This window comes from Hypomesus transpacificus, chromosome 23 (genome assembly GCF_021917145.1).
Source record: "Hypomesus transpacificus isolate Combined female chromosome 23, fHypTra1, whole genome shotgun sequence".
Taxonomy (NCBI): Eukaryota; Metazoa; Chordata; class Actinopteri; order Osmeriformes; family Osmeridae; genus Hypomesus; species Hypomesus transpacificus.
The window spans coordinates 11887787-11907010 of NC_061082.1; the positions used below are offsets into that span (position 1 = coordinate 11887787).

General features: G+C 41.3%; 1 protein-coding gene across 1 annotated transcript; it reads right to left on the reverse strand.

The window, feature by feature from the left end:
• Positions 1–8016: 8016 nt before the first annotated feature.
• slc5a3b (solute carrier family 5 member 3b) lies at positions 8017–14764 on the reverse strand. The gene is made up of 2 exons (XM_047047104.1): positions 14452–14764; positions 8017–11414 (listed from the first exon to the last, which is right to left on the reverse strand). Exon 2 carries the CDS (start codon positions 11140–11142, stop codon positions 9019–9021), a length of 2124 nt encoding a protein of 707 aa, XP_046903060.1. The 5' UTR covers positions 11143–11414; positions 14452–14764; the 3' UTR covers positions 8017–9018.
• Between the last annotated feature and the right edge of the window lie 4460 nt (positions 14765–19224).

A 19224-nucleotide genomic window follows, 5' to 3' on the forward strand; every position in this document is an offset into this window, starting at 1 on the left:
GTGGAGGAGACTGTCAAAGGAGAGCTGCAGACAAGACAGGTGCTATGCAAATAAAAGCTACCACACAACAAAGTACTGTGAACATTTATTGGAGACTTACATGTTGGGGAAATAGTTAACATAATTCTGGACATGCAATAATAACTTCAATGGAGAGTACTTTCTGTTGAGACATGCACTGTGCTAAACTATCCATGTGTGTGTGTATGTGTGTGTGTGTGACAGAGTAAGCTAGAAATAGAGAGTCTGAGTAAGGCCATATGTAAGTGAAATGTGTGAATTTGAGTTCTAGTCATAGTAGTAATTATACAATCACTCATGTCAACTGTGACATTGATGGTTTGTAGAACAGGACTATGCCCATATCTACCACTAATACCCTGATGATGGTATAATATCAACACTGAGATCTAAACATCATGGAACAGGTTTAGCCAACCCTGTTCCTGGAAAGCTACCTTCCTTTATGTTTTTAATCCCACAGGAATGTACCTCACCCAGAACATTGTTGGGAAATCCTGCTTAGATTGACAAACAGAAAGAGACACCCAGATGCCCCTCAAGCATTCCATGTAGGCTACCTTAGATACGGCTCTTTAAATAACCTAATCCCACCATAAAAGGCAGCCAATAAGGTAATTGTACCTTGTCCGCAATCCGAAGTTAAAAACTTCAAAACACATTGTTTTGAAAAAGTGTTTGCAGTTGAAAACAATATTCTAAAAAGACACCAAAACATGTTGTGAAAAATACTTAGGGACCCACACATAAACTGATGTGTGAGGTTTACAAATGTCATCTTAATGTTGACTTTGCTTCAAGGTGTAGGATGCTACCTTTTGAATGTTACCGTACACATTCATTATTGTACTGCCCAAGTGCAGACAACACAGCAGTGACTTTGACAGAGAGGGTAACTTCCAAAAAAGGTAAAATGCAAGGAATGAAGCATAGCTCAAGTTCAGTCAGGCAAGACCTATCCCTGCACTCGGGCATACTCGATAATGTCCCCACTCCTCCCGCTTAGAGCGCTCTACTTCCTCTGTTCCTATGTTGGGCTTTCATTTGGGTTCACTTCGAGTTGCGCTCCCGTCTATCAATGAACGCTGTCACATGATCCCGTGCCTTTTAAATAGGAGTCTCTCCCTGTGTAGTTTGTCCATGCTATCAAGTGCACGACCCTCCACCTCCCCGTCGCCACCCGTTTCCTCGTCTGCTCTTCGACTCGTTGGTCGTCGGCTGCCGCCACCGCCACCAGTGTCTGGACTCCGTGGGGGATTCTTCTTCGGATGTTGGGCAGGCGCCCGTTGATCTATAATTCCCCGGGGTCTAAGCTCCAAACATTGTAGTATATTTATCATTCTGTAATAAACATCTTTCACTCATCCCAGGTCTCTCCTGATTGAAGTGTAATTAGGTACTCTGACCCTCTACTGATCATTGCAAAAGGGAGATTTCTGATGACCACAAGTGTTGTTGAGGAATCAGGAATTTAAAAGTTCTTTCATTAATTCTAGCTTTTGAATACCTTTCTGATCATAAATTACATTGTATTTGTATCACTTCATAATAATTGTACAGATGCAAGTGTCTGGCAGTATGTTTTGCATGCTTTTATGAGTGCGTGTTTATGTTTGTATATAAATGTTTGTGTGCAAGTGCTTCTCTTACAGTGTCTGTCATTATTCTATGACTTCCTGTGTTGCGTGAGAGTATGAACATCAGTTCCACATCAGCATTGAAGATTTCAATTAAAGATTTCACAACCCAGAGTGATGGGCTTCATCTCCATAGCTAGCATGTGACCAGTGGGTCTAATACAGCTGACTGTCAGGGACACACCCCTGTTGTATGTATGGAATGCACTAGGGGAATGTGTATGTGTTAGAAGCAGGAATTTTATTTCAAAGCTGGCCTGTGGCTGATTCCGGCACGTCGCTTCCCATAAGAGGACCTGCGCTGACATGTTCATGTCCCCTCTGTGACTGAATGATGGCACGCCGTCTGTCTACTGATTGTTACTTTTCAATTACAAGAGGCTGTACAATTTTACAGGAATAACAGGACCTCTTATTTTAGGTTATAGGAAATAGTTTAGGGACTCGTCCAGGCACTCAACTTGAATGGAAAGGATAGTACAGTGAAGAAAACAGTAACCGCGTCCAAAATCTGATCAGTTCCTAGCTCCAGTCCGCCTCTCCTCCTTTGTCCACCTCTGGAATGCAGGGGGTTGTCATATTTACTTCTGCTCCTAACATTCACCATACAGTGCTGCAGGCACTCTAGATAAAGTTGCAAAAGTAGGAATAATGTTATCCATGTGTTGACCAACTAGGGCATGATTAGCTCTCTAATGTCACTACCAGACTTGTGATGTGAGTTTTCTTGTGTGTTGTATCCTAGAGACAACTCCAGAGCAGGCATCTTTACATTGAGAAGGTCTGTCCTTAACCACTGATCAGTTAACAATAATTAAATATTACAACTAATGATCACTTTATTACTTTTATACCATTTAGAATGCTCTGAATAAAATAAACAATGTTTGATCTATCCCCTGCTATATTAAGCTCATGAAAACATAACCCATGTTCATGTCAAGACATATGCATAATCTATTAATTATGTTGGTCGTATCATTGATAAACTGTCATTATGCTGTTAGTTCTTAGTAAGATGCGTCTAGGAAATGTCTGACACTAGTGTAGGTCAGAGGTCACAATGTTACCAAAGTGTATAATGCCATGCAACTTTGAATGAGGAAAATAGGAGGAACGTCCGAGCCATTTCTAGAAGTCCTATCTAAAGACTAACAAAATGTATAGCTGGTACAAAAAGCTGCTGCTATACTACTGACCAGAACCAGAAAGTATAATCATATAACATCTACTCTCATCTCTCTACACTGGCTCCCAATCCAAGCCAGAGCTGATTTCAAAGTCCTACTACTAACCTACAAATCTCTCCATGGGTTAGCACCACCATAGCTCTCTGGTATCCTTGCACCCTATCACCCGATAAGGACACAGTAGCAGTTAGAACCGAAACTGTACTGTCCTGTAGCTAGTGGTACGTGCCAGTGGAGCGAGTGGTATGTGTCAGTGCCTCCGCTGGCACAAGACAGTAGCTAGTGGTACGTGAAGGTGCCTCGACTGGCACCTAGTGGTATGTGCCAGAGGAGCTAGTGGTAAGTTGGCACAAGACAGTAGCTAGTGGTACGTGAAGGTGCCTCTACTGGCACCTAGTGGTATGTGCCAGAGGAGCTAGTGGTAAGTGACAGTAGCTAGTGGTACATGCCAGTGCCTCCGCTGGCACATGACAGTAGCTAGTGGTACTTGACAGGGCCTCCACTGGTACATGACAGTTACTGACCTGTTGATAGTTGTACACAAGTTTCTCATGGCAGTTGCATTGGGTGTCTTGCAGCTTTTGTTTACTGTCATGTAGACTGACTGCCCCGCGGCCATTTTAGAATAGGAGAACAGGCTATTAACTTTTATTTTTTAAATATGTGTGGCGGCCTGCGGAAACCCGCGGCCGCTCATTGTAGCCATAAAAGATCGAAAATCGTTTTCTGTCAAAATTTAGATTTGTTAAATTTTGTATTTTTAACACCCTAAACTTCATTGTAATGTACAAAAAGTATATGATTACTTGGACATGTCAGCTTGCAAAATTTTCAAGCCATGTCGAATCAAATGCTTAGTTTGCCTGCTCTTTTGAGTGCTGCAGCAGCCCATAACAACTGATCAATGAAATAGCTTGCTGAGAAGTTATTAACCCTATACTTAAACTGACATTTACATTCACAACGTCATTACAAACAAAAGGATTTTCTCCCATATCACTTTTTGACACAGGTCGAATTTAAAATGTAACTTCAGTTGTGATAAAGATATCTTAAGTGATTTAATGAGTGAGTGATTTAAACAGATTTGTATCCAGCAGAGTTTGTAGTTTCCAATATGTATAAAACCCAGAAAGTACATTTGCAATCATCGGGTGTCATTTATTGACATGGTTCTGCATTTGAAAATAATGAACTATTATTAACAACTATATTTACTCAAAAGTATCGAAATGCAAATGTAGTAATGTACATACATTGACTTCAGTTATTACAAGAAATTATATACGGCACTAGGAGGCGCTGATAACAACACAACGGTGTGCATTAGAGACGTAGGACAGTTTACAACGGTGGCTCATGTGCACGCTTAAATTCAGTTTCTCTGAATAAAATAATTTGTTACTAATTCATTTTGTGTGTACAAGTCTGCTTTACAGTCACACCATTACACTATATGCAACATGATGTCTAAATTGACTACTTTGTATGGTGAGCTTGTAGTGAGACATCAAAAGTATGGTATGGAGTCTGTTAGCATGAACAGTTTAATTTATTTTTTTAAATAAAAGTTAATAGCCTGTTCTCCTATTCTAAAATGGCCGCGGGGCAGTTAGTCGACATGACAGTAAACAAAATCTGCAAGACACCCAATGCAACTGCCACGAGACACTTGCATACCTCTATCAACAGAACAGTGACTGTCATGTACCAGTGGAGGCGCTGTCACGTACCACTAGCTACTGTCATGTACCAGCGGAGGCACTGGCATGTACCACTAGCTACTGTCACGTACCACTAGCTACTGCCACGTACCACTAGCTACTGTCATATACCACTAGCTACTGCCACGTACCACTAGCTACTGTCACGTACCACTAGCTCCAGTCACGTACCACTAGGTGCCAGTAGAGGCACTGCCACGTACCACTAGCTACTGTCATGTGCCAGCGGAGGCACTGACACATACCACCAACTACTGTCATGTGCCAGCGGAGGCACTGGCATGTACCACTAGCTCGACTGGCACGTACCACTAGGTGCCAGTAGAGGCACTGTCACGTACCACTAGCAACTGTCATGTGCCAGCGGAGGCACTGACACGTACCACTCGCTCCACTGGCACTTACCACTAGCTACAGGACAGTACAGTTTTGGTACTAACCGCCTCTCTAAGGACACTAAGATCCCAAGATTCCGGCTATCTGGTGATTCCCCAAATTAATAAAAAAAACTGCTGGAGGCGGGGGGTTCTCATATAGAGCACTTCTTTTCTCTGCAACAAATTACCTGTCTCAATTAAGGAGGCTGATACCGTTTCGACATTCCAAGTTAAGTAAAAAATGTTTGCATTTAGTCAGTTCTATGGCCGCTAAAGTGTGTGTGTGTGTACTTTTAATGCAAACCTGAAGTGTGTGTTTGTCTGTATATGTAAAAGTATTACTTTTAAATTACAAATAAAGCATTTGTATGTCTGCATAGGTATCATATAACTTGAATCTTACAAATAAAGTAAACCTGTTACTGTATATTGTTCCTGTTCTTGTTTCCGTTGCTAGTTGGAGACGACCGGGGACAGGGCATTCTTATTCTTATTTAAGAGTTTTTCTAGCCTGACGTTGTCATACTCATAATTCTAGTCAGAATATGAGTCTGAAAACTCTCCGTTGGGCTGTGACTACGGGGCGTGTTTCAACCGAACTCTTAAAACAAATGCCTCTTCGCTCAATTGGATAGACCTACAACCAATCAGAGCAATGTAATATGTTGTTTGTTGAAAACGAATTCAACCCAAGCGCTCTTTCGTGACGTTGTTGATTACGTTACTGTTGATCATCTGTCCATCATCGTATAAAGCCCACCCTGGCAATTTCATTGGTCCGTCCCGATTCTGGTTTTCTGTAGTTGTCCCCAATACGAGACCCTCCAGACCCAGTACGAGACCCTCCAGACCCAACTTCCCGAACAAATTTTTTTGTGGGCGGGGAGAAGATGGGCTGGCAGCCAGGCTAGAGTTTTTCTTCCCTGGAACAGATTTCATGTTCCAATCGGGGGGGCTGGCGCTGTCTTAGTGTCTAGGGCTGCATCAAATACCCTTTTTTTCTGCCAAATTGCTGCACTAGTCCACACTTGACCGGTGGGGACCTTGTTCTTACTGTAATATTACTGTAACTTTTAGTTTGTCCTTGCATTCTCAAATTTCTGCTCTCTTCTCTCTGTCCCCCCTCCACACATCCCCTGTGGTGTGGGAGGTTTGAGCTGTCAGTCGGTCGTCGTCGGTCTTCCAAGGTTGGATCTAATCGCCAAGTGGACATCGGTCTCCCTGACGGACAACAGCGAGTTCCTGGTCTCTTCCCTCATCCACCTGCCTGTGATTCTGCGCCGATCACAGTCCCCCAGCCCTGTGGCTACCTGTCCTTAAACTGACCCAAGTTGAACACTGGATTGACACTTCCCTGCTGTATGACTATGTTTAGCCTGTGTTCAGCACCTCTCTTTCACCAACCGTCTCTGGAGGAGGGGATCCCTCACTGAATAGCCTCTCCCAAGGTTCCTTCCATTTTTTCTCCTCTAGTGAGTTTTTCTGGGAGTTTTTCCTTGTCTTCCTTGAGGGTTTAGGTTGATTGAGGGGCAGTTTTGTGGGCGTATGTGAAGCCCTATGAGACATTGCTTGTAAGGCAAGGGCTATATAAATACATTTTGATTTGAAAAGCTATCTAGCATGCAGCTTCTTCTTTCTGTGCTTGCAAAGGCTATGTTGATTGTTATCCCCCTTACGTTTCTTGTGAGAGTAGTGGGAGAGCCAGTTCCATTGACATTTAGTCATTTAGCAGACACTCTTATCCAGAGCGACTTACAGTAAGTACAGGGACATTCCCCCCGAGGCAAGTAGGGTGAAGTTCCTTGCCCAAGGACACAAAGTCATTTGCGCAGCTGGGAATCGAACCGGCAACCTTCTGATTAATAGCCCGATTCCCTAACCGCTCAACCATCTGACTCCATCCATGCAAGAAGTATATGTAATAAAACATGCATGGAACAAGTGATTTTCCATCATATGAGATGGACTAGATGATAATCATGTCAACACTGTTAGTGCCCTTTTAACTGGTTCATCATTTTAAGAGTCCCAGAATTAGCTGTCACTGTAAGAATTGTGCTTTAAAGGTTGGTGTTTGGACAGACAAGCACTGAATTGGCCTGTCCCTTCCTGCTACAAACAATAACTTGCTTATGTATGTTACCAAGAACAGGATCATCAGTCATATAGGTGTGTATTTACAGTGAGTTAGGTCAGATTCACACTCCAGTCTACCTACTGTTACTCTCCGCTCTTCTTCAGTGTTGAATGAGACCTTCAGAATGAATCTTTTGAGATGTTAAGTGGCCAGAAACATGTATGAAGCTAGTTTACGGATTACCACAATTCTGGAGCAGGTAGGCAGAGAAATTAGACATCAAAGTGGTGGATCTCAGACTCTGGTTGTGGTTTCTCAAGTGTAATCAGGGTGGTGTGATGTGGAAAGGGGATCCCTAAGTACACATACGCATTTGCTAAACAGTTGGGCTTGTTATGACTTCCATGTGTTAACAATCAATCAAGAAGGGAAACAATGGACTGCATCTTTGCTGGAACCTTTTATTAATTTTCAATCTGAAAACCATAAAAATACCAATATATATAATTTTTTATAGAAAAAATAAAACTAAGATCTTCAGCTTTTTCTGGGGACTTTCAAAGACAATTGTTTAAACAGCCTGTTCCAGACTGGAAACAGGAACTTTATTCGAGTTAAACCAAGCTACAGTATGCTTCTGTAGGAAAGCAGTCTATGGACATTGAATGATTTCCCAAAGATGTCATGTACTACTAGGTTGATTGATCACATATCTTTTAATATGGGGCAAATTGAATGCACCTAGTATACCTTGGTGCATTATATAATTTCAGAAGACACAAAACACAGTCTATCTATGCATTGCAAATCAAGACACATTTGGTAGGAGATTTTGCGCAGCAAAATGTACTAATATATATATATATAGATATATATAGATATATTTACATCTATATTTATATATATATCTCTATATATATCTATATATATCTAGATATATCGATATTTATATGTCAATATTTATATATATTGATATTTATATATAAATATAGACATATAAATACTCATCAGAAAAAAACCATACAAGCATTTAGTGTGGGGGGGGGGGGGGACAAAATAGTGAAGAGAAGACTGAAATCAATACCCTCACAAACATATACATCACACAGAAAAAACCACAATACAGGCTCATGAATAGTTTAAAGGACCGTAAAGAATGGCTTGTCAAATAGTGTAACTATAAAATAGTCTTCATTAATAAAGGCTTAACACCAAACACAGCATCAGTTGGATTACAAACACAACGGAGAATAAAAACCAAGATCGAAACAAGTCCATGAAGCTTGGACTTAACAGATATTCTCACACCATATCCACATCTTGTGATGTTTGTCAGCAACAATCATTAGCAGAAATTAGTCCAGTCCAATTATGACACTAAAGTATCTCTATAGAATGGGTTACTAGAGGGGTTAGTGTTCATTAGGCTTCAGCTAATTTCAGTGTTTCCCATACTAACTTTAGCACAAAAACACCATCATTGTGTGCTTGTATACATATTTGTACATGTTTATTACACATACATATTGCATATATTACCTAAGGCAGAAATCCTCAACCAATATCAGTTGTATTTTTTAATATATGTTAATATATGATGTCATATATGTTAACTACTCGGTGAAATCAAAATCCTCTCTGGAATATCAGTTAGCACTTTACAAATCCAGGATGTTCAATTTATAATTGAGTTTGACCCTTTAGTAATGAAACAGGTGGAAGATTTCGAATTTCAAAGCATTTACTTAAGCAAGCCACTAGGACCAACTGATTTAAATATGTAAACAGTTGAAGGCTCTGTACCCCTATACCTGTTTAGAGTTTCAAGTGACTACATTTACCCTGCATTGTTTATTATAACCCATTTGTGTACATTATAAACAAGGCATTTGAAGACTTTAGTCAGAAAGATGCTTAAATAACAACTCAAACAATAACTACTCCCTCTCCTTCTGTCAGTCAGTGCGCTGGTCACTAGGGTGTCTGAAGGAACTACAGAGAGAAGTAGACAAACAGGAACACCCCAAGGGAGCACACCAGCACCAGACCCAGGTTGAGGAACATTTTGATTCTCGGAGGCTCATACAACATCATAATATTGGACGCCTCATCGTCTTCCTTTGAAAACTTGCATGGGATCCCCTCCTTAGCTCCTAGTATTCTGCCACTGACCTGGTTGAGCACTTTAAGGCAGAACCCCTTTCCCTTGTCTTCAAGGCAGCCCTCGTGGCTATTATCACGTTGGTCACCAGGTGTAGTTGATGGGGTCGTCTCTGTGGTGCTGGGGGTCTTAGGCTCAATAGATGGGAGAAGGAGCTTGATGTTGGCCCCGTCTAGACATGGGTCTTTACACAGATCCACTGGAAGGTCCTTATGGATACTCCCATTGCCAGTACTGTGTACCGGGCTCCTTTCTGTAAACCGGTAAGACGCCTCCCGGTCATCCCGGAGAACCTTCCGGATTTTTTGCAGCCCCCAAATAGTGGTGGTCCAGACACGTTCCTTGTCGGGTGGGGGAGTGCAGAGGCTGACCACCACCGCCACCAACCCAGTGAGCCAAAACAGACCCGCCGCCACATACATGTAGTGGATGTGCGTTATAAAAAATGGCCGCTCGTCAGGCTTGTCACAGGGAGGCTCCCGGTAGATAAAGGCCAGGATCAGACGGACCGTCCCAAGCATACACCCTGTCATGCCTCCCCAGAATGCACCCGTCTCATTGCAACGCCTCCAGAAGACTCCCAGCAGGAAGAGGGCAGCAATAGGCGGAGTCAGATAGCCAGCCATTTCCTGTATGTAAAGGTACATCTGTCCACCCTGCATCTCGATGATGACAGGGACCCAGGCAATGCTGATGACCACCATGAAAATCACAAACATACGGCCCACCAGCAGCAGCTCCTTCTGGGATGCACCACGCCTGGCGGTCTGGTAGATGTCCAGGGTAAAGATGGTGCTGGCACTGTTAAAAATCGAATCCAGGTCACTCATCAGCGCAGCAATCATCACGGCCATCATTAGCCCCCGTAGTCCCACAGGCATTACGGACATTACTAGCCGAGGGTAGGCAATGTTGGAGCAGCCGGCCTTGGAGCCACACACAGCCAAACAATGCTCTGGCCCAATGCAGGCGATCTCATCTACAAACAGGATCCTGGAGATCATCCCAGGGATGACAATGAGAAACATGGGGAGAACCTTCAGGACCCCAGCCATGAGAGTGGAACCCTTTGCATGAGCAATGTTCTTGGCTGCCAGCACCCTCTGGACAATCACTTGGTCAGCACACCAATACCAAATGGAGGCCGGGGTCTGGCCCAGAAGGAACCCCGGCCAGGGGATGTCCTCATCCAGGGGGCCTCGCAGAATGCGCAGGGAGTTGGGCTTGGGCTCCACTCGACAGGATGGGGAGTAAGAGAAGTTACCACTAGCCATGATGGCCGTTATGTTGGGGACTGCCTGCATGTATTTGGTTCTGACACCCTCTAGACCACCCACCTTATGCATGCTAATGACAGTCAGGCTGAGGGCTCCACCAATCATCAACACCGCCTGCAACATGTCGGTGTACATAACAGCCGCCAGTCCACCAGTCACTGTGAGTAGAGCAGTCATACTGATGAGTAGGACGATTGACAGGTACAGGTTCCAGCCGAGTGATTCCTGGATGAAAATCGCTCCAGCGTACAGGTCTACAGAGAGTTTGGTGAATATGTAAAGCAGAAGAGACAGGCAAGCAAAGTAAACCTTCAACCTGTCGCCCCCATAGCGCTTGGACAGGTATTCTGGCATTGTGTAAACCCCAGAGTGGATGTAGACAGGGATGAACACCCAACCAAGCAGCTGTAGCAGTAAGATGGCGTTAAACTCCCAGGCACCCACAGCAAAACCGCTGGCTGCTCCTGAACCCGCCAGACCAATGAAGTGTTCGCTGCCGATGTTGCTGACAAAAAGTGATGCCCCCACTACCACCCAGGTCATTGAGCGTCCTGCCAGGAAGTATCCAGTGACTGTGCTTCGGTTGGCCTTCCACATGGCCAGGAAGCCAATACCCAGCACCAGGATAAAGTAGAGCACTACAACGGCAATATCCCAAACCTCCATCTTTGGACTCATCTTTATTCCCAGGACTCAACAAAACCTCTATAAGAAATATGGGAAATCTCTTGAACCATGCACAAAAAGGCTAAGTATTAACTTAATCAATGATCTATATTCTTTGGTTTGCTGTCTGGATGGAAGCTGTATCCACTAGGAGGTCAAATTCAATAGATTTGAATTTAGATTAGATTTGCGTTTGAGGGGTGTTCTCCTCCAGCACTGATGTTTTAGTTTTAGGGCAAGGTTGCTGCAGGCCTCTTGTTTAGTAAAGCCTAGAGTTAACATTCCTGCAAGACAGCAAAGACAAAAACCTGATTAGAGTTTTGTGATAGGAAAGGGGGCACAGCAAGAAAGGTAAAGCTTTGCAACTTAAAGCCAAACCTTAAGGTGACCCTAAAGGGCCAGCTTGAACGGATAACTTAATAGAGAATAACATCCATACACCACAAAACACAATAATTATCAGGTCAATAAGAATATATATATAGTTTAAATGAGCTCATACAAGAATTCTCATCTTACTCACTCCATTTCAATGCCAAGTTTATCCTGTCACAAGTTATGGCTAGAATTCATTTTCATTCCCTGACTTGCTCTTTAAAAAATATATTTAAATATATTTTAAATCGAACAGTATTAAAGGAGGGGTAGGAAATGTTGAGGACTTGTTATCATATTTGCTGAGATAAACTTCACATCCTGATAGTAACCAATAAATCTAAAGGTTAAAAAAGTAAAATTAAATCTGATATGTGGGCGTCGCAGGACTGTAATAAACACGACCAATCACTGGACGACTTTTGTACCAAATGAAATGATTGGACGGGTTATTTATCTGTCTACGTACTTACCTCCCGCAGTAGTCAGGCAGCGAGTTCATGTGTTTTGGGGTAGTGGCTTTGAAGGGAGGGGATGGGATAATTTGGTTTGAAACCTTTCCAATCAGTGTTGCCAATTTAGCGATATTTAGATTTAGCAACTTTTCACCTTCTCTAGCGACAAAACATCTCATATAGGGACTAGCGACACATCTAGCGACTTTCTGCTACTTAGGCAAAGTCCACTTTCGTTGCTGAGTAGCAGGAAAATAACTCATTACATCCGTGTTGCCAAAGAAAGTGTGTCCCGTCCCGTCATTTAAGTAATCACGTAATCTAGCAAGCTTTTGTTATTACTCATCAATCTTCACCAAAACCAAGCAGTATTCTCGCACAAAGTATTAAAAAAAAATTATAATAAAAGTACATTCAAGTACATACATTTTAATAACAGGGGTTAATCCAAATACATTCCAATAAATCTTTTGAGTTTCAAGGCACTATTCTTTTCCAAAAGACTGAATTAAATTTTTAAATGGCACAAAACTTGGAGAAACTGTACCAGATCTAAATTTTACACACAGAAAATTACCTATAATCAACATATTTGTCTATAACATCAAAATGCAATCTGTTTGTTTTGCATAAAAACACAAAACTTTATAATGTAGGCTAATATTCAAAAGCAGGCATCATGTTTTTTACCTCTGCAAAAGGTCTGACATTGTGTGTTTAGGATTTGAATCAAAAGGCTTGAGCAACAGGTTCTGGAATGCTCTGCAAAAGGACTGAGATTGTTCTGGATTGCTGCAAAGACTGCGGTCTGTTTTCAGAAGGGTTTTATTACTTTTATTTATAAAACATATATTGTTTTTATTGATTGTATGTAAAGCACTTTGAGCTGCAATTCTTGTATGAAATGTGCTATATAAATAGTATTATTATTATTTATAACTAACCACTAGAGCTACTTTTCAAAGTCAGTAGCGACTTCTGGTGAGATTTTTTTGGCAACACTGTTTCAAACTCAAGACAAAATTGCTAGGTTTGCAATCCTTACACTACCTACCCTGCCTTTAAGTTAGAAGAAAGCTTCTCACATCTTATCCTTAGCCCAAAGTTAGGGTTGTTGTTATATCATTAATGTTCTAAGCCACTGTCTTGGTATTTCCAGAGGGAAATCTTTTTGAATGTAGTCTTTAACACTTCTTTAATCGAGTGCGTTTACATGCACACTACGCCGATCATAACCCGATTCCAAAGTCGGGGTAAGGCGTGTTCCTAACCCGATAAAGACACCTGGATTTTTGCCCAATCTTTCAATTCTTTGATGTGAACACCTTAGGCCCACTCGGCTTTCTTGCGGTTTTTGGAAACTGCGCATGTCTGCCATTTATTTGGAAGTCACAGCGCGTATGACCAACTATTTAGCCTATGCAAACAAACAACCATAAAGGCCTTCATTAAAGACATCTGGATTTTGTGATGGGCAGAGCTAGAACCAGCGTAGGCTACTGAGCGTAGATGCCGGAATCATAAGATTACGACGTCGTCTACGTCTACTATCCGTTAAAAGTGACATGAACGCCGCATTTGATTATGCATCAAATAGGCTACCTAAAGTAACATCCTTTTACAATAACAATAAGCTATCCTCCAACGAAAAGCATAATTAGTTGCTAACATGGACAGAGGATCTGTTTAACGTTTTATTGTGGAGCATGCTAGTGCAACAAAGTTGTTAGCTAGACGCCGAGCAGAGCTCTAGGTTTGTAATATGTAGCTAGCCTAACCAGTAGGATTAAATGTGTTGATTGAATGAAACCAGAGATGAAACACAGCAGTAACTTGCAGAATGATGGTGGTGCAAGTCTTGTCCGTGGAGCATACACCGATTAATAAAAAGAATCAGACGCGTTTATTGCCTATCGCTAATTACACATGTGTACGTAGTAGGCAACTCGTATTATTGGCATAGACCGACAATTGCTGCTATCGGGTTCCTCATGTAAACGCATCATTAATACGTTAATACACATGATAGTCAGTAAAGCTACCACATCTTGTTAACAGCTTGTTATACGATTGTCAATGGATAGGCTATGCACAAATGGAGGACTTAATGAATCAATATGACATTTGTAGACTAAATAACGTACAAGTAAAAATGCACGTTTGCATATGGAAATTTAGGCCGGATTCGTTATCTAGTTACAATCTCCGATGTAAAACGAACATTCTAGATGGATGCAGGCTATTTGAACATATCAAATTCTGACCCTGCAACATGCACGTAGTGCTACATAGCATATTTATTGTAGCAACTATCGATGCTGCGTATGAACTGCACATTACCCTTGTAAAAACATGACGAGACGGCTAGCCAAAGCACACACACACACCTCTTCCTGTCTCAAATGTCAGAGGCGGAATTACCAAAATAATCATACTATCAGCTTTTATCGGTCACATAATTACTTCCAAAACAGACGACACCAATACTCACCATTGATAACCAGTACAGTAGCCTACAACGTTCATGACAGCTTTACAAATCCATTTAGCTATATGCTGCTATGAATGATGATACTGTACAGATGCCGTTTTTTAAAGGACGTCTTTCGGTAGGTTTTATCATTGGTATGTAGGCGAATTCTCTGATGGTCTGATTCTTGATTGTTAGTCTTTTGTGCTGTTGCCATTCAGGTAGGCTCAACGTAGTTGATGGTTAAACAAAGTAGGGCGAATCCAGCCCTTTTATAAAGAAGCATCGGCGGGTAGCTTCGAATTTTGGGCTGGGTTTAGTTGACGCCACACGTACCAGACTCTCGTGACTACAAATTCAACACACCCACTCGCCACCCTGAATAATCCTTTCAGGGGCAAAAATATGATATCAACTTTGATGGACCACAATTACATTTACATTTTATCAAGAGCAGTTCCTGGGGTGAATACCAAAAGTTGTGCCATAGAACATAAACTAATATACGTTAAACAAAAAATATATAAACTTTTCATAGTAGGCTATATAAATCCTGATGCAACCATGTTTAAAATGTAGGCTAGTCTATTAGCTATTTAAAACAATGGGACTGGGGGGAAAGGAAAAATTAACCTAAACTAAGAAGTGTTCAATGGGTGTAGGCCTATGGTTGTTTTAATTAATGAAGAAGCCTAAAGGTCTACAAGACCTACATTTATGTAGACTATTGTTCATGTCAATAATGCCTGGTCCTTTCACTTGGTGGATGAGGTAGGCTACACGGTTTAAAGAGAACTTTGAGGGAGAGCTTACATGGCCTATTGCTTTCTGCAATAGTGGATTGCATCCACGTTCTACCTCTAGCTGCTTAAGAATACCGTGCCCATGCAATTATCTTGCCTAAACTAGAATTGGCCTTTATGGAACAGTTTCATCCCCAACTGGTTAATTCAAGTTTTGGGAGTTAATCCCCACTTGATTGGAACAGGCACATGATGTCAGGATTTGTACATGCATGGCCAGATTAGAAGTATCTAGAAAACCCTTGTTGATTAACTCACTGTAGGGGATGCTGGGACTTAAATCTGTTTACAGTGGTTTGTGCTAATATCAGTAGACTGCAATTTGGAAACGGTTGGATTAGGCTACTGAAATTTATGGAGTCCACAAATTATTTTTTTCTTCTCTACCTCTGTAGAATACCAAAAACAGAGTATGAATATGATAATGAACTGTTCTTTATCTTTGAATTTGGCGTGGCAACTTTATTTTCACTATCAGTTATTATAATAAATATTAGCATCCTTGACTCACCCTTCCAGAAAATACACTGTTGCATGATCTTTTTGTATCGGATCAAGTCTGAGGTGACTATGGCTTACGTATACATCCTAGCAACCCTCTTAGAAAATATTGTAAAGAGCCTAAATGTGGGATAGTCCTTAGACTGACAAGTCAAATAATAAAGCTAGATCTTCTGAATTAGGACTGTAATTGGCAGACGTCAGTAGTTTGGATTACCCTTTTCGGTGAGAAGATATTGAGGAGTTTTATCTTGAAACCCAATTACCTAAAAACAAGACAAATAGTTATAAACAGCATCTCTTCCAATAAACAGTATTTCCTACTTTTGTAAAGCTTGGCTTTCAACGCCACAGTAAAATTCCATACTCTCACAACGCACTGCAGTACATTTCCACTACAGCCACGCCCCCACAATATGGAAGGTTATCATTGGTGTTAAGACAACACAAGTTCGTCTGAGGACTACAGATACCTTGTTAACACGACCATTATGAACTTGAGACGTTTGGAGCAGAAATAAGACGTTTGAAAATGGGTGTAATTTGTTACTGATGCGAAACCATACAAACGATCATCGCAAGAGAAAATAACAAATCCACACTCAACCTACAAGGTTAACACATATTATTGATTTATGGTGGCATTGATAACATCTGCATTTTGTAATATATTGGTTACTTATTGAGAACTAATGAAGCTTAAATGCATAATAAATATTTCGAGTATGATATGATTCATGAAGTTTGTTCGCTGAAGTGCCCACTAGATGGCAGTATGAAAGCACAAATGTCATGTTCAGAACCTTGTAGCGACACATAACTCTGGGCAAGGGTAGTATGTAGTCTGATTTATTTTTCCCTGAGGGTAAATATTATAATTATAACGGGGCAGTTGCAGCTGGTCATTAGGGGCATGTGGTGCATGGCTTAGTTACCTAAAGGCAGAGTAGGTGATCGTTGTTGAGAAGCACTTTTTGTCATATTTGCTGAAATAGACTTCCCATCCTGATAGCAAACAATACATTTAAAGGTTTGACATTAAAATGAAATCAATCCGATATATGTGGGCGTCGCAGGACTGTAATAAACATGACCAATCTTTAAGGTTGGACCGGCACTAATGATTGGATGGCATTTGGACTGAATGCAATGATTGGATGGGTCTGTCTGTCTACCTCCCGTCACAAGTCAGGCAGCACGTTCAGGGAAGTGACTTTTAAAGGAGGGTGGGATTTTTTGTTTTGACAAACTGTTTCAAATTCTAGAAAAAAATTACTTACACTAGAAACTTTTTTTCCCTTTTGCTTCTTGTACATATTTACCACAGCCTGACAGGGTATTAAACAATTCCTGATGATCAATTGTTTCCTCCAGATAGACCTCTGCCATATCGTTGTAAGATTTCCAAAGGTGCGATTCCTGAAACGATAAAATGCTTAAAATGTAGCCTACTGCTTTACAATCTTAGTGGGCTTATGTTTTATTTCTGAGAAAAAGGCATACATTTTTACATTATCACGTTACACATCAACATAAGTACATAATCCGTTTTTACAATATCAATTAGGACATTTTATTACGTTATCGGTCAATTTATTACACAATTAAATCAAAAGTTAAGTGTACATTTTATAACATTTTCAGGCGTTCTGGATATTATAGCATTATCGGCTACTAGGCTACAGAAAGAGACGTCCATCATGTCGTATCGTGTAAAGGGTGAGTGCAACGACCATGACGCTGTCTCACAGATCTCTTCCACTCCCACGCCATAGAGGATGGCTCTCAGCCCACAACTCTGACAACTCTGTGCCCTGAACATCCTGATGACCTTGTGCGCAACGGCCGGGTTCGGGCCTGTACTAGGGGTGTAACGATATGATATATTTTATAACATGTATCACAAAGTCACAAAGTTATGGCAATATTTTTACAATATTTATCCTACTGTTTGAGCTCAACACACGACACACTGTAGCCTATACCTGCATAATTTACATAAATAGCTAACAGCTAATCTAGAAGAACCACAGTGTATGCCAATCATGCAAACTCTTGTAAACTTGTTTTACTTGTCTTTAATTACAGACACATTACAGGTTATGCTCCGGAAGATGGAGACATTGGAAGAGAACCAGCGAGAGGCTCTCCTGTTCAGGCGACCACAGGGCAGACACACTGAAGAGGTGCCAGTGATGGACCTACAGGTGGCCCAAACACAGGCTGAACTTCAAGACCTTGAGGAGCGCCTTAAGGGGCTGGAGTTGCGAAAGAGAGCGGTAAGTGTTTGGAGATCCCACAAATTATGGCTTACACGCATTCAACGTTCACATTGGTGCTGACAATAAGTTCATGACTTCTAATTCCAGACGCTGTGATGAAGTAGAAGACGGGACTGGGAGAGAAAGCTGTGGAGCTCTGCATAGAGGAAACACTCAAACACACCCCGGCAGCCCATTCAAAACCAGCCAGGTGAATGAATCATGTTTGCAACTTCCATATCCAATCTTTCACATGGCTATGACACAAATCTAGAATCACATAATATTTTAATTGTTGACGTATATTATTTTAGATGTGATTTTTTTAATGACTTGTAAAGCCCCTTTTCACATGTGCGATTATGTTAATCGAACACTAACTTATTTTGTGCTTCCTTGTCAGGGCCAACAGACAGAACTCATAGCGGGGACTGGAAGAAGATTTTAATTCATTTTTTGCACTTTGTTTGTTTGGCACTTTTGTTTTGCAGTGTTTGTTTTGCAGTGTTTTTTTCTTTGCAGTGTTTGTTTTGCAGTGTTTGTTTTGCAGTGGCACTTTTTATCACGTATGTATATATTTTGGCCATTTTAGTTTTTTAATTGTAAATGTTACATGCATACTTTGTGCATTGTCATTTTAGCAGACGCTCTTATTTACAGTAAGTACAGGGATATTCCCTGGAGGGAAGTAAGGTGAACTGCCTTGCCCAAGGATACATCATTTGGCAACCTTCTGATTTAATAGCCTGATTTCCCAACCGATCAGCCATCTGACTCCCCTTTAGTATAGGTAGACCACATATTTAGGATTCCTATATGGTGAATGTATATACCTTCCTGCCAAAGTAAATTCCTTGTCTGTGCAAACTTTCATGGCGATTAAAACACTTTCTGATTCTGAAATGCTGCCTCGTTTATGATTTAGCTTGAGTCAGGCTACACATCACACAAACATATTCCTCCTAACGTTGGCTATCTATTATACCAAAACAAGTAGCCTTCTGGGCAAATGAGGTCTGCATATGAAATATAGGTTACTTCATAATTAAGTAAATTGTTGACGTTGCAGTTACGGACTAGCAACGTCACAAAATTACGTTGCTAGGAGGTCGCCGTTACGGACTGGCAACGTCACAAAACAACGTTGCTAAGAGGTCGCGGTTACCGACTGGCAACGTCGGAAAATAACGTTGCCACGACGTCGCGGTTACGGATTGGCAACGTCCCAA

Excerpts from the sequence above, each read along its gene's own strand:
- slc5a3b (XM_047047104.1), bottom strand. The coding sequence starts at position 11,142 with ATGAGTCCAAAGATGGAGGTTTGGGATATTGCCGTTGTAGTGCTCTAC.